The sequence below is a fragment of the Pelophylax lessonae genome (assembly GCF_965119305.1).
Source record: "Pelophylax lessonae genome assembly, chromosome: 1".
NCBI lineage: Eukaryota > Metazoa > Chordata > Amphibia > Anura > Ranidae > Pelophylax > Pelophylax lessonae.
Genome location: NC_138768.1, coordinates 877,287,963 through 877,301,092, shown reverse-complemented (window position 1 = coordinate 877,301,092; position 13,130 = coordinate 877,287,963). Strand labels below are relative to the sequence as shown.

The 13,130-nt window shown below is 43.3% G+C and overlaps 1 protein-coding gene, 1 long non-coding RNA gene and 1 pseudogene across 3 annotated transcripts; 1 reads left to right on the top strand and 2 right to left on the bottom strand.

The window, feature by feature from the left end:
• Positions 1–2,306: 2,306 nt before the first annotated feature.
• On the top strand, positions 2,307–2,648 carry LOC309568736 (dolichyl-diphosphooligosaccharide--protein glycosyltransferase subunit TMEM258-like; annotated as a pseudogene). The gene has a single exon. The product of its transcript is annotated as a dolichyl-diphosphooligosaccharide--protein glycosyltransferase subunit TMEM258-like (transcript).
• Positions 2,649–2,904: 256 nt separating this feature from the next.
• Positions 2,905–8,172, bottom strand: LOC309566406. Its single transcript, XR_014225873.1, has 3 exons — positions 7,959–8,172; positions 7,756–7,827; positions 2,905–2,963 (listed from the first exon to the last, which is right to left on the bottom strand). It is a non-coding gene; the product is annotated as an uncharacterized lncRNA (long non-coding RNA).
• Positions 8,173–11,153: 2,981 nt separating this feature from the next.
• LOC309550493 (uncharacterized protein) lies at positions 11,154–11,675 on the bottom strand (the record flags this gene model as incomplete). Its single annotated transcript, XM_082250862.1, has 1 exon — positions 11,154–11,675. One exon carries the CDS (start codon positions 11,673–11,675, stop codon positions 11,154–11,156), a length of 522 nt encoding a protein of 173 aa, XP_082106988.1.
• Between the last annotated feature and the right edge of the window lie 1,455 nt (positions 11,676–13,130).

The following is a 13,130-nucleotide window of genomic DNA, read 5'->3' as shown; positions in this document are numbered from 1 at the left end:
GTAATCAATGCTAGGAATATGCCACTCTCACTGTAGTAATGACACTGGCAGGGAAGGGGTTAACAGTGTGGGTGATCAAGGGGCTAAATGTGAGCCTAGGGGAGTGATTCTAACTGTATGGGGGGCGTGGCTTGTAAAGTGGCCATAGAGACATGTGATCCTATATAGAAGGATCACAGGAGCTCTGTGATCATTTCAGGGAGGACGGTCGGATGTGTTTACAACAGCTGACCGTTCTTCTCTCTCAGCGGGGAGCGATCGCGGGTGTCAGGCGGCAATCGGAGCCGTCTGCCCGTTGCATCAGTTTCCCCGCTGACGGCACGCGTTCTCCCCCCCCCCCCCCCCAGCCTCCTGCTCACGAGCGTCATACAGTTACGGTGATTCGCCTGGGAGCAGCTGTACATCTGCGGGAGGGGGTCGTAAAGCGGTTAAATAGAGTAGATATTTGAATTTGCATCATGTAGCGAGTTTCAAAAGTTCAATTGAAAACGATAAAAATCACATGTAAAAAAATAAAAAAATAAAAAGCATAATCATGGAATATTATTGATGTAAAGGTCTTTTCCCCCCTAAAACGAACTTAATGTAAAAGTTATTTTCAGACATGATGTAGAGATTTATGGCAACATTACATTCATCGTGAAGTGCTTCTGAACTGCCGACACCGGTTCTAGCGCAGCGTTATCCATTGTATAACATAGAAATAATGCACATGTACGGAAAGAAAGAAAGACTTCTCCGCTGTGCTAGAAGCGGTATCGGCAGTTCTGATGAACGGCGCGATTAATTTAACCACTTTAATACAGGGCACTTCCCTCCCTTCCCGCCCAGGCCAATTTTCCCCTTTTAGCGCTGTTGCATTTTGAATGACAATTGCGCGGTCATGCAACACTGTACCTACTCCAAATTTATGTCATTTTCCCCCCACAAATAGAGCTTTCTTTTGGTGGTATTTGATCACCTCTTGGTTTTTTCCTTTTTGCTAAACAAATAAAAAAAGACCGAAAAGTTTGAAAAAAAAAAAAAACGTTTTTTTGTTTATGTTATACAATTTTGTAAATAAATAAGTTTTTTCCTGCACTGATGAGACTACACTGACAGGCACTGATGAGGTGGCACTGATAGGCGGCACTGATAGGCACTGATAGGTAGCACTGATATGCAGCATTGGTGGGCTTTGATAGGCGGCACTGCTGGGCACTGATAGGCGGCATTGATGGACACTGATAGGTGGCACTGATGGACACTGATAGGTGGCACTGACGGGCACTGATAGGCGGCACTGGTGGGCACTGATGGGCAGCACTAATGGGCACTGATAGGCGGCACCGGTGGGCAATAATGGGCACTGGTGGGCGACACTAAAGGATGGCAATGATGGGCACTTGAGGGCAGCACTGATAGGGAGGGCACTGGTGGGCAGCACTGATGGGGAGGGCAATGGGGGGCTCCCTGAGCCCTGATTGCCATCCCTGGTGGCCATAGTGGGCATTCCTGGGGTCATAGTGGGCATCCCTGGTGGATCTAGTGGCATCCCCCCCCGAGGGTCTGCACTGATAATCAATGATCTGATTACCAGTGCCAACCCCCACCCCCCCTGTCAGGGGAGCCGCCGATCGGCGCTCCTTTACTCGTGCCTGTCAGGCACGAACTAAGGAAAGCCGATCAACAGCTGTTCCTATTTACTATGTGACCAGCCGTGATTGGACACGGCTGATCACATGGTAAAGAGCCTCCGAGATCGGAGATGCAGGGTGTCAGACTGACACCTCGCATCACCGATCGCCGCTCTGCGTGCCCCCGGGGGCGCCCAGAGCTGTGTTATCCTGCCGCCGTCATATGACGTCCGGTCAGGATAACACAACCACATTCCTGCCGTCATTCTGTAATAGGGCGGGCGGGAAGTGGTTAATGAACCGTTAATGTAGACTACCACTTCTGCATAAATAGTTGTAATAAAAAAAAGTTTTAAAAATGAAGGAATTTTAATAAATATTAAAATAAAAAAATCAAATCTCCATCTAAATGCAGAGTACATGTATATTTATAGTTTTATGAGGAAATTTACTGAGATTTATTAGGAAACATTCCCTTCAGTTTTTCAACTAAACCATTGGTTTGCGGATGGGGTACGCAGAGGTGTAGCTTCGTCTTATTTGAAGAAATTCACTAATCTCTTTATTTAACTAAGGGGTGGAAAAATCAAGGGCACATATCTAAAAATTATATACATAAATGAAATGAAATAATTTTGGGTAACAAATAGCTAACAAATATTGATCATAAATATTACATGTACCGAGAGGTGTCACCGGCAACATGGAGTTGGAAGCAATGAGCCGATATACAAGTCCGGTGAACCTGGCAGTGTTCCCGCACCTCACAGTTGTCCTAATGGCAATCGGGATGTTTCTTGGTTCTTTGTGTATGAGGTGACCTCCACTAAATAGACAAGAGACGCGTACAAGGAGCTGATAATCTCACTGGTAGCCTCACTCTTCATGGGATTTGGAGTCTTGTTTGTTCTTTTGTGGGTTGGAATCTACGTGTGACCACAGGGGTTCCTGTTAGAGGGGTGATTATATATTTTTGATTTTTTTTTTCTTCCTACTACCGAGAGTTCGGGGATCATTACTGGCCGAGAGTATTGGTATTGCACTTTTAATTCTTTTTCTCATAGTAATCACAATAAAACACCTTATTGTTAAAAAAAAAAAACATATTACATGTACCTTTTTTATTACAAAATTCCTTTCCCTGATCAGTCAAAATCCGTTTAGGTGCACCGAATAAGTAAAATAATTTGGTTATACATTGTACAACTTCGGATGCTGATTTGTTTTTTTAACGGTGATAGCCCATTTGGTACAATAATCTATTATTGTATATATGTACTCATTGCCATGTGTTGTTGTTAACTTTCCAATCAAGTCCATTCCTAATAACTCCCATGGTTCTGTCACCTATGTAAAACAAACAAAAAAAGGAAATGCAATTTTCATTGTTAGCAAAAGATATATAGATTATATTTACATTATCAAATGACTGAAGAGGTGTATGATAGATATCACTATCACTACTTTTTATTTCTCAAGCAAAATACATTTTTTTTGGAACAGTGATGGCTCAACCTCCCTAAAGTCATGGGCCAATTTCACAATTGGTACACACCATGGGCCATACAATAGACATGTCTTACATACCACTTTTAGGTGTCCGTTTATGAATCATAGAAAAGACGTGATCCTCAGGATCACGGCTGATCTCTGTTGTATACCCGTTTAAGTAACTGAGATCTAGGGCAAAGAACATGTTCTCCGCTCCTCATCACAATACATGACCGTTCTGTCACAAAAGGCCAGTTTTATTAAACACTTGCCGACCTCCCCACAGTATATTTACTGCGGTAGTCAGTCCCTCCTGGGCAAAGCGACGTAGTACATATACCATGAATTACACCCCAAAATACATTCTGCTGAGCAAAGGGTAAACAAAAGAAGCATGGTCGAATAACAGGCCTGGGTCAGTTCCAGAGCAGGCAGAGGTATGCAAAAATCAGCAGGCAAAGGCGTGGTCAAAAAACAGGCCAGGGTCAGTTCTGAAGCAGGCAGACATATGTACAAAAGCAGCAGGCAAAGGCGTAGTTGAATAACAGGCCAGGGTCAGTTCAGGAGCATACAGTGGCAGAAGGGGTGAAGGTAAATGGCTTTAGAGAAGTATGGTAACGACGGAAACAGTCTTCTATACAGAGGCCTGGTTTGGAAGGACACTGGGGACAATAAAAACGGGTTTCTCTTCTAACTCCTGCCTTGGTATACACCCTACATTTTTTCTGCCGTCTTTTGTCTGTTTGTGTGGGAGGGATTTTACTGGGAAAATGGCGTTCAGAAAGTCTACTTATTACATCGGATCGAATGTTTTCTGGTGGGCCGTTTGGGAATATAAGGGCAGTGAAGATTTCCTCCAGGTAATAAAGGAAGGGTTGGGGGCTTTCGGTGGACTTGCGGTAAATTATGTAGGAATTGTATGTGGCCAAATGAAAAAGATAAATTGAGACTTTTTAATACCAATGGTATGTTCGTCTTGTGGGTAGATAGGGTTCCATCATTTGCTCATTAAAGTCCACTCCCCCATGAACAAGTTGTACTCATGTACACACGTTGGCTTTCGGATTGGGCCATTCCTTCTTGGGGCTTCCACGTAGGTGTCATTGTGGATTGAAGACAGCATGTACACGTCTCTTCTGTCCCTCTACTTCACAGCCAGAATTTCCTCATTTCGCAGACTAGCCGTCTCCCCTCTTCTCAGCTTGGTGTTTACGAGCTTTTGAGGAAAGCCTTTCCTGTTTTTTCTGACGGTGCCACATGCAGGAGTCTTCTTCCTGTGAAGGTTGCGGAACAGGAGCAAACTTGTGTAAAAGTTATCTACGTGAAGATGGTAGCCTTTTTCTAGGAGAGGGTAAATGAGGTCCCAAACAACTTTCCCGCTTGATCCCAAGTAGTCCGGACATTCAGGGGGATGCAGCTGGGTGTCCTTCCCATCGTACACCATGAAGGCATATGTGTACCTGTGGCTCGGTCACCCCATAGCGGGCCCGTTTGCTGGGGATAAATTGATACCCGGCCTTCCGGTAAATTTAACAAGGGACTCATCCACATATATATGTTGGTCTGGGGTAAATAATTGAGGGAATATTTCGGAAAAATAATTTAGAAGTGGCCGAATTTTATAAAGCTTGTCATATGTTGGGGAATTTCGGGTAGGGGAATGGGTATTGTCATTATAATGTAGGAACCTCATTATCATTAAATATCTGGTCCTGGGCATTACTGCGGAGTAGATGGGCATTTGGTAGATGGGTTTGGTTGACCAATATGCACGCAATTCTTTTTTTTTTATTGAGTCCCATATTGAAGGTGAGGCCTAAAAAAATCTTAAACTCCTCCACTGTTAGGTCTCTCCACTCATAGGGACGGGAATAATAAGACGTGGGGTTACTCAGAATAAATTGCTGTGCGTACAGGTTGCACTGGGCCACAATTGACGAAAGCAGGTCCTCTGTAAAAATTAAATTGAAGAAGTCTATCGGGGTAAAGTTCTCAGTGCTAACCTGGACTCCTGGCTGGGCAGTGAAAGGGGGGATGATGGCTTCTCCTGAGTTAGGAGGAAGCCACAAGGGGTTCTGAAGGGCATAGGGCAGGCTGGCATGGGTTCTAACCCTTTGGGGGTGAGGTGAAACCCCACTTGTACTTGGCCTTTCTTGCCTAGGCACTGTGTTGCTGGTGGATGGCACTGCGGAGTTGGTGGATGCCACTGCCTCCTCCTCACCAGAACGCCTTTGTTTGGTAGGCACGCAATATTCTTATATATAACTAAGTTGCGCTAAATTGTGTTATAAATGGCAATGAATGTCAAATTAAGGCACAATATGATGTTAACTCCAAATGAATGTCCTCTGAAAGTCCCAAATAATCTCCAGAAATAAACACAGTCCAAAATGTAAATTCCCAAGTCAGAAACGTGTATCACCGGTGATGTAGTCTCCTTACCGGATAAAGGAAAGGGAAAAGCCAAACTCAAATTAGGTCTGCCAATCTCAGATCTGCAAGCCCATATTCATCTCGGGTGATGGATGGAAATCATGTAAAGAAAACAGAAGCTTCCATAGCATAATACTGTTGTTAAATGACACCCTGAAAAGTGCACACCACCACCAGAGCAGATAAGGATGAAAGTTATGCACCAGCACCCCTATGTTCCAAATGCTTACCAGAAGATAGGTAAGGGACACACAAAAGCCACCAAATTAAAGATTCAAAGATCACCCCAACACCACTGCCTCTTACCAAATCGCATATGGGTAAACGCCAAATGTCCCATGGATGACCCTCGGAACCAGCAGTAGGTGGAACGATCACTCCAAATCACAACCAAGTATGTAATAAAAGAAAGCTTGATAGTGTAAAACCAACAAACCCTTTATTCACAAATGGTAAATTTTACTCACAAACATAAGAAACATCAAGCGTAGATACAGGGATTGAGATGAGCCGCCGGCCGGTCGGCTCCTCCGCCTGTCCTCAACAAGCTGGTGACGTCAGCACGCCGCGACCGACGCACGTTTCGTCAAATATGACGTTTTCAAGGTACGGGCGGCGTGCTGACGGCACCGCTTAAATACATTAGGAATCGCGCCCCGTGTGACCATCGAGGGCGGGACAATCCGCCATCTTGCCGAAGACCAAAGGCAGTGATGTCCGCACTGATGACAGACCGCCACTGATTGCACTAGGGTACTTCGCAAGAGGGTATATGCCAGAATTTCAAACTAAAAGTTTACATGGCAACATTAATGTCACCTTAGCATCAAATTGAATGCCAGTGCCCACACTAAGGATATTGTACGCCTCCTCATCTGAAAATAATTTCTTTGCCATCGTTGGTGGTGTTGATCCTACACTGATGGATGCTAATGAGGTTCCACTGATAGGTGGCACTGATATGCAGCACTGTGTGACACTAATGGCACGTTGACACTATGGGCACTGTGATTCTATGGGCACTGACAATGAGGCACAGTGACACTGTAGTGGTGATGCTGATGGCACTTACGACAATGGCACTGTGGACACTGCCACGGTGACACTAATGGCACTGATGACACTAATAGCACTGATGACACTGATTACACTGTAGGCCCTTTTGACACGGTGAAACTGAGACATGGCACTGATGGCCACGGTGACACTGATGGCCACTGTGACACTGGCACACTGATGGGCACTGTGACACTGATGGGAACTGTGACAGTGATGGGCACACTGGCTCTGTGATAGGCACACTGGCACTCAGATCGCTCAATTTTAACTCACAGATCTCTCCTTCCTCACACGCAGTCTCGGTGTGAGGAAGGAGAGCTATCAATGAGAGATGATCTCATATGTTTACATTTGAGATCATCTCTCATTGGACGTTTCGATCACGTGGTAAATGGCCGCTGTAATTGGCCATTCACCACGATCTGTGATTGGCTGTGTCCAAGGGACACGGCCGACACAGATTTTCCCCGATGTGCGCGCGGGGAGCCTGTTTAAAGATGGCCTCCCTGTAATTAGAGCCCACGCTGTAGCCGTCTTTCGGCTATGGCGCGAACTGGTTAATTACGGGGTTGTACTACCTCGCATATCAGGTTATGTTTTTAAGTGCAAATAGCAGACACCACCCTGGTAGCAAAAGTTGGCACTTCAAACAGTAATTGATTATACTATTATATTATTATAATAGTATATTATTACATATACACAGATATCTATTTACAGTTACTAATGGAGATTACACAAACTCCTTTATAAGGCAACAGGGGCAAAAAGCCACAGTGCGCAAAATGTTCCCCAGCACGATAAAACAAGATGAATCCCGGGAGTGAAAGTACTACCAGCAGCCATCTTGTGTATGATCACATGAAGTACTGTGCATGCGTGGATGTTGTGTATGCATAAAACATCATGCGCTCATAAACAAGTATATTGTCCCATAGTATTTTCACTTGCAGTGGCCATCTTGATTAAGGGTGTCGGTGTCCCGTCAGAGTCTCCAATTGGGCTGTTTCGCGCAAGTGCAGAATACAGCTGGTTGGTGAGATTATGACACCATATTATCACCACGGGGGTCCATGAACCCCCCCCCCCAAAGAGAAGGGGACCCAAACACATTGATGGCACACCATCCTCACAATCCACTCCACGCACCACTTACCTTAATTGGCTGGTGTTAAGGCTTTGCTTTAATTTCAGTTCCTTCTTTTTGGCACTCCTGACATTCTAACACCTGAAGAAAAAAAATAATGCTCAAATCCTCCACCATCAAAAAAAAAAAAAAATATATATATATATATATTTTAGCATAGTCATCATGAAAAAAACAAACAATATAGCAATTATCAAATAAAAAACGGGTACCCATTTATCGATATCAACAGTTATTCCAGGCCAATTGTAACGCAAGCAAATGGCTTCTCTGGTTTTAATCATACCGCAGTGCGCCCCATGTGGACTGCAATGAATGTCTCTGAAAATGTCATCAGCCCCCTGCACACTGGTCACTACTTTGGTGTATTTGACAATGCCATCTTTTTTGGTGACAGTGCGATAAAGCGCACCTTCTATTAGAAAAAAAGAGGGCAAAACAATTATATAGCAAAAATAATGATTACAATGGATATAAAGAACATTTCTGCTTTACAAACCTTCCAAATAATTATAACAACATAATGTAGTTACCTTTTTGATTTCATACTTTATAGCTCTTCTACGAATTACATATTTTGCAGATTTGGTTATACCCTTAGGATAACACTTGTTTAATTTGAAATTTACAATTTCTTGATAAATTTCTGGATCCACAATCTATTAAAATCTTTAAAATAAAAACACAAAGATTTACATTAAAGGACTTACAAAGTGCACAATACATAGTTTAATGCATTGTCAATAATTAGAAATGAAAAAAAAAAAATAATAAAATAAACCTCATATTGATTCAATTCGAAAAATATAGATATATAATAAATAAAGAACATAGGCACAATCATTTTGAATAAAGAACTAAAAGCCTGTGGCAATATTCTCATTTGACAGAATAAAAAATTGTCAACAAATCCCTAGGTCATGATACACTATTTAACCCTTTCAGTGTGCACAACCAACATTAACATACAGGTCAGTCTTCATTTGCAAGACAGTTCCCATTTGGACAAGGTGCTTAGGAACTAATGTGGTAAAAAATAATAATAATATATGTTTGTAGCACGACCCCATGGGGGCTGCTGAGTGTGTTCATTTCCTCCGCACTCCCTTGACCCTGAGGTACCTCCGACCTGCTAGGCAATATTGGTTCTGACCTGTTCACCCAAGAATACCAATGACACTTAAGTATCAGTTTATCAATTCACTGATTCAGAAAGGTGTAATAAACAAATATATTTTCAACACAGCTGGAATGTTAATTAACAGATACAATGAGATTCTGAGTCTCCAGGCTCCAAAAGCAGGTATGAGGCCCAAGACCCAAAATTGAATGCAACAATATAGCATAATGCATATAGATAAAACAATATCTAATTCATGGTATGTATATATACTGTAGCTTCTTTTGAGAATTTTGTGAGAGTGACTATCAGACGAACTTGTCTACACTGACTGTATAGAATAGGTAAATCCAAAGAACTCAACTGAATTTATATGTATCTCAATGAAATACCTTCTAACCTTTGGTTAAGTTACCGGAAAGAGTGCACTCTATCACCTATAGGGGGCCCCCTTTGACTATGAATTACTTGAGTCTCTTCCTAGCAAGGCCTTGCAATTCTTTGCCGGCAGTTTGAGCTCTGGTCATAAATGACATTTGTAATCCACAGGGAAAGGGGAATTTGTAAATCCAAGTTCTGCTTGAAATATGTTCAGTACAAATCACTTTACATATACTTGCGGTTTTTCCCGTTCACCACGCACTGCCACAAGTCAGGAGTGTCCCATGGCAACTGTTCTGACTGTTCAGAGTTCTCTCCCAGTCTGAGCTGCGTCACGGGCTCTCTCGCTCCCTCGGCACTCACAGCAATCAGGCCTCTCTCACCCGAACCCCCGTCACTTCAGTCCAGCAGGCCTCTGCTCCGGGCTAGTCACTTCCCTGCGGCGACTCCTGCCTCACAGATGTGCTCTCACACACAGGCCTCAGCCTCCGCTTGCTCTGCTCTCCGCAGCAGTCCTCCTCGTCTTCCAGACCCTCCGCATTCCACTGGGTCTCCGAAGCAAGAGAGCGTACATCCGACTCCGCCCCCAATTTATCTTCTCATATACTTATTGTATTATAATATTATATACTTATCAATGTCTGAGTGCTGTGGGTAGACCTAATGGGTGGATGAGCCCGACCCATTTCGCTGGCTAGATGCAGACCAGCTGCATCAAAAGGCAATAAACAAACAAATGTGGCATGGTCTTCTAATATAACGAAAAAGATGTCCGTCAAACATGCTAGTGCGCAAGCATAATACGTAATGACGTCATGATGAACCAGCACAATGACGTCACACATTGCTGCCATCTAGTTTAACTTCCAGAATTAAGAAAAAAAGCCACTACAGTATATGTAAATGTAAAGGTCACCCTGCACATTTACATACAGTGTAGTTAAAAGAAAACCAGTCCTCATAAAAGATAAATTTAATGCGGCTCAAGTCCAACCATAAAAAAACATCTAAAAAAGATCCTTTTGGCTTTTGTTCAGCCAACTGGTCTAATCACCCTTGCTGGATGTCTGCATGTGGTATCCCTGACAGTGATAGCTGGCTTCTGCATTCTTCACCTATAACAGCCCCTTTTCCCATAAGGCAAGAAGGCCTACCAGTATTCTGTTGCCCCCAGGACTTATACACAATACTATAGTGCCTGGCCACCACACCGGAGCAGACACAAACTGAGCAAAGCAAATAGGTACTTGCAGTTGGCAGACAGGCAAATTTGTTCAATGACAGTCCAGATAAAGGGCAGTAGAGGCGCAAAATAGTCGGGGCCAATCCATAGTCAATAACACAGACAAAGTCAATCAGTGCAAACAATCAGTAAAAGATAATAAAAGCAGCTGAACACTCAGGGTCAAATTATCAAATCCCAGAACAATCAGTAATAAATAACAGTGCAGTGCTAACGAATAGTTCCCGAAAAATACAAAGGGAGCAATGAATAAAGAGTCCCAAACAATGACGAAAAGTGCTAATACTCGTTGGTGATCGGGTGCAAGAAATCCTCCTCCGGAAAGTCAAGCCTGCTTACCTCATGTATAAACCCCTGAATTAACAGTTGGGTCTAAAAACACCTTACCCCTCTGGGGCAGAAGAATGATGCGTAATCCTGCACGGGTCCCCAACCAAGTGGGAGTTATCCAAGGATCGTGATAGACTGGAAACAATTAGTATGTCCCTCTAGACTTCCTATCCAGAAATTCTCAGCGTGTGTCATGTATAAAAGCAAAGTGTATACATCATGTGTCAAACACAAGGCACAGGGGCCAAATCCGGCCCTCCAGGCCATTTCATGCGGCCCTTGCAGCAAGGGCTTGTTCAAAAAATACTAAATTGTGCTGAACTGACCATCTCCTTATTTTAAGGCCTGCAAACTCTTCAATTCCCTAAAATTCAGTTTCCGTGCAAGCTCATGTTCAATGGAGAGAATTGCAAGGCTAGTCAAACGTTGCTCACTCATGGTTGACCGCAGATAGTTTTTAATTAAAGCTAACTTGCTAAATGCTCTCTCTCCTTCAACAGAAAGTGGAATGGTGTTGAAAATTCTGAGAGCAACACATACTTTGCCAAATATTCCTTCTAGTTGTAGCTTGTAAATGTTATTCAGCAAGTTAAGAAGAGACAAGTGACTTGTAAATGTGGCATCATACACGTTGCAAAGATGTTGAAGTTCACCTACTAAAGCATTTGTAAGATCTTCAGAGTAGTAGGATATCAGATTGTCTGCTGATTTTACCAATTCTTCATCTGAAAGAGTTTTTAGTTTCAAAATGGCAACAGACAGGCAGCACACCTTCTGCATGGATTGAAACCGTTGGTTCAATTCACTATTAATGGAATCAAGTGGCACAAAGAAAACATTGACCTTGAAATCCATTTCAGCCTCTTCTGGTTGTAAGTGTGTGTCTGGCTAATGCTTTCCTGATGCTTTCTTGTCTATTTATGCGCCCTGGTGCTTTCAGGATCGTCAATATTTGCAATTCATGAGGCACAAGTTTAGCTTCAGAAAGTAGATCTGTCCACCTAGCTTCAGAAAGTAGATCTGTCCACCTAGCTTCAGAAAGTAGATCTGTCCACCTAGCTTCAGAAAGTAGATCTGTCCACCTAGCTTCAGAAAGTAGATCTGTCCACCTGTAGCTTCAGAAAGTAAACCTGTCCACCTGTAACTTCAGAAAGTAGATCTGTCCACCTGTAGCTTCAGAAAGTAGATCTGTCCACCTAGCTTCCACCCTGCTTCAGAAAGTAGATCTGTCCACCTAGCTTCAGAAAGTAGATCTGTCCACCTGTAGCTTCAGAAAGTAAACCTGTCCACCTGTAGCTTCAGAAAGTAGATCTGTCCACCTGTAGCTTCAGAAAGTAGATCTTTCCACCTGTAGCTTCAGAAAGTAGATCTGTCCACCTAGCTTCAGAAAGTAGATCTGTCCACCTGTAACTTCAGAAAGTAGATCTGTCCACCTGTAGCTTCAGAAAGTAGATCTGTCCACCTAGCTTCCACCCTGCTTCAGAAAGTAGATCTGTCCACCTAGCTTCAGAAAGTAGATCTGTCCACCTGTAGCTTCAGAAAGTAAACCTGTCCACCTGTAGCTTCAGAAAGTAGACCTGTCCACCTGTAGCTTCAGAAAGTAGATCTGTCCACCTGTAGCTTCAGAAAGTAGATCTTTCCACCTGTAACTTCAGAAAGTAGATCTGTCCACCTAGCTTCAGAAAGTAGATCTGTCCACCTGTAGCTTCAGAAAGTAGATCTGTCCACCTGTAGCTTCAGAAAGTAGATCTGTCCACCTAGCTTTAGAAAGTAGATCTGTCCACCTGTAGCTTCAGAAAGTAAACCTGTCCACCTGTAGCTTCAGAAAGTAAACCTGTCCACCTGTAGCTTCAGAAAGTAGATCTGTCCACCTGTTGCTTCAGAAAGTAGATCTTTCCACCTAGCTTCAGAAAGTAGATCTGTCCACTTGTAGCTTCAGAAAGTTGATTTGTCCACCTGTAGCTTCAGAAAGTAGATCTGTCCACCTGTAGCTTCAGAAAGTAGATCTGTCCACCTGTAGCTTCAGAAAGTAGATCTGTCCACCTGTAGCTTCAGAAAGTAGATCTGTCCACCTAGCTTCAGAAAGTAGATCTGTCCACCTGTAGCTTCAGAAAGTAGATCTGTCCACCCTGTAGCTTCAGAAAGTAGATCTGTCCACCCTGTAGCTTCAGAAAGTAGATCTGTCCACCTGTAGCTTCAGAAAGTAGATCTGTCTACCTGTAGCTTCAGAAAGTAGATCTGTCCACCTAGCTTCAGAAAGTAGATCTGTCCACCTAGCTTCAGAAAGTAGATCTGTCCACCTGTAGCTTC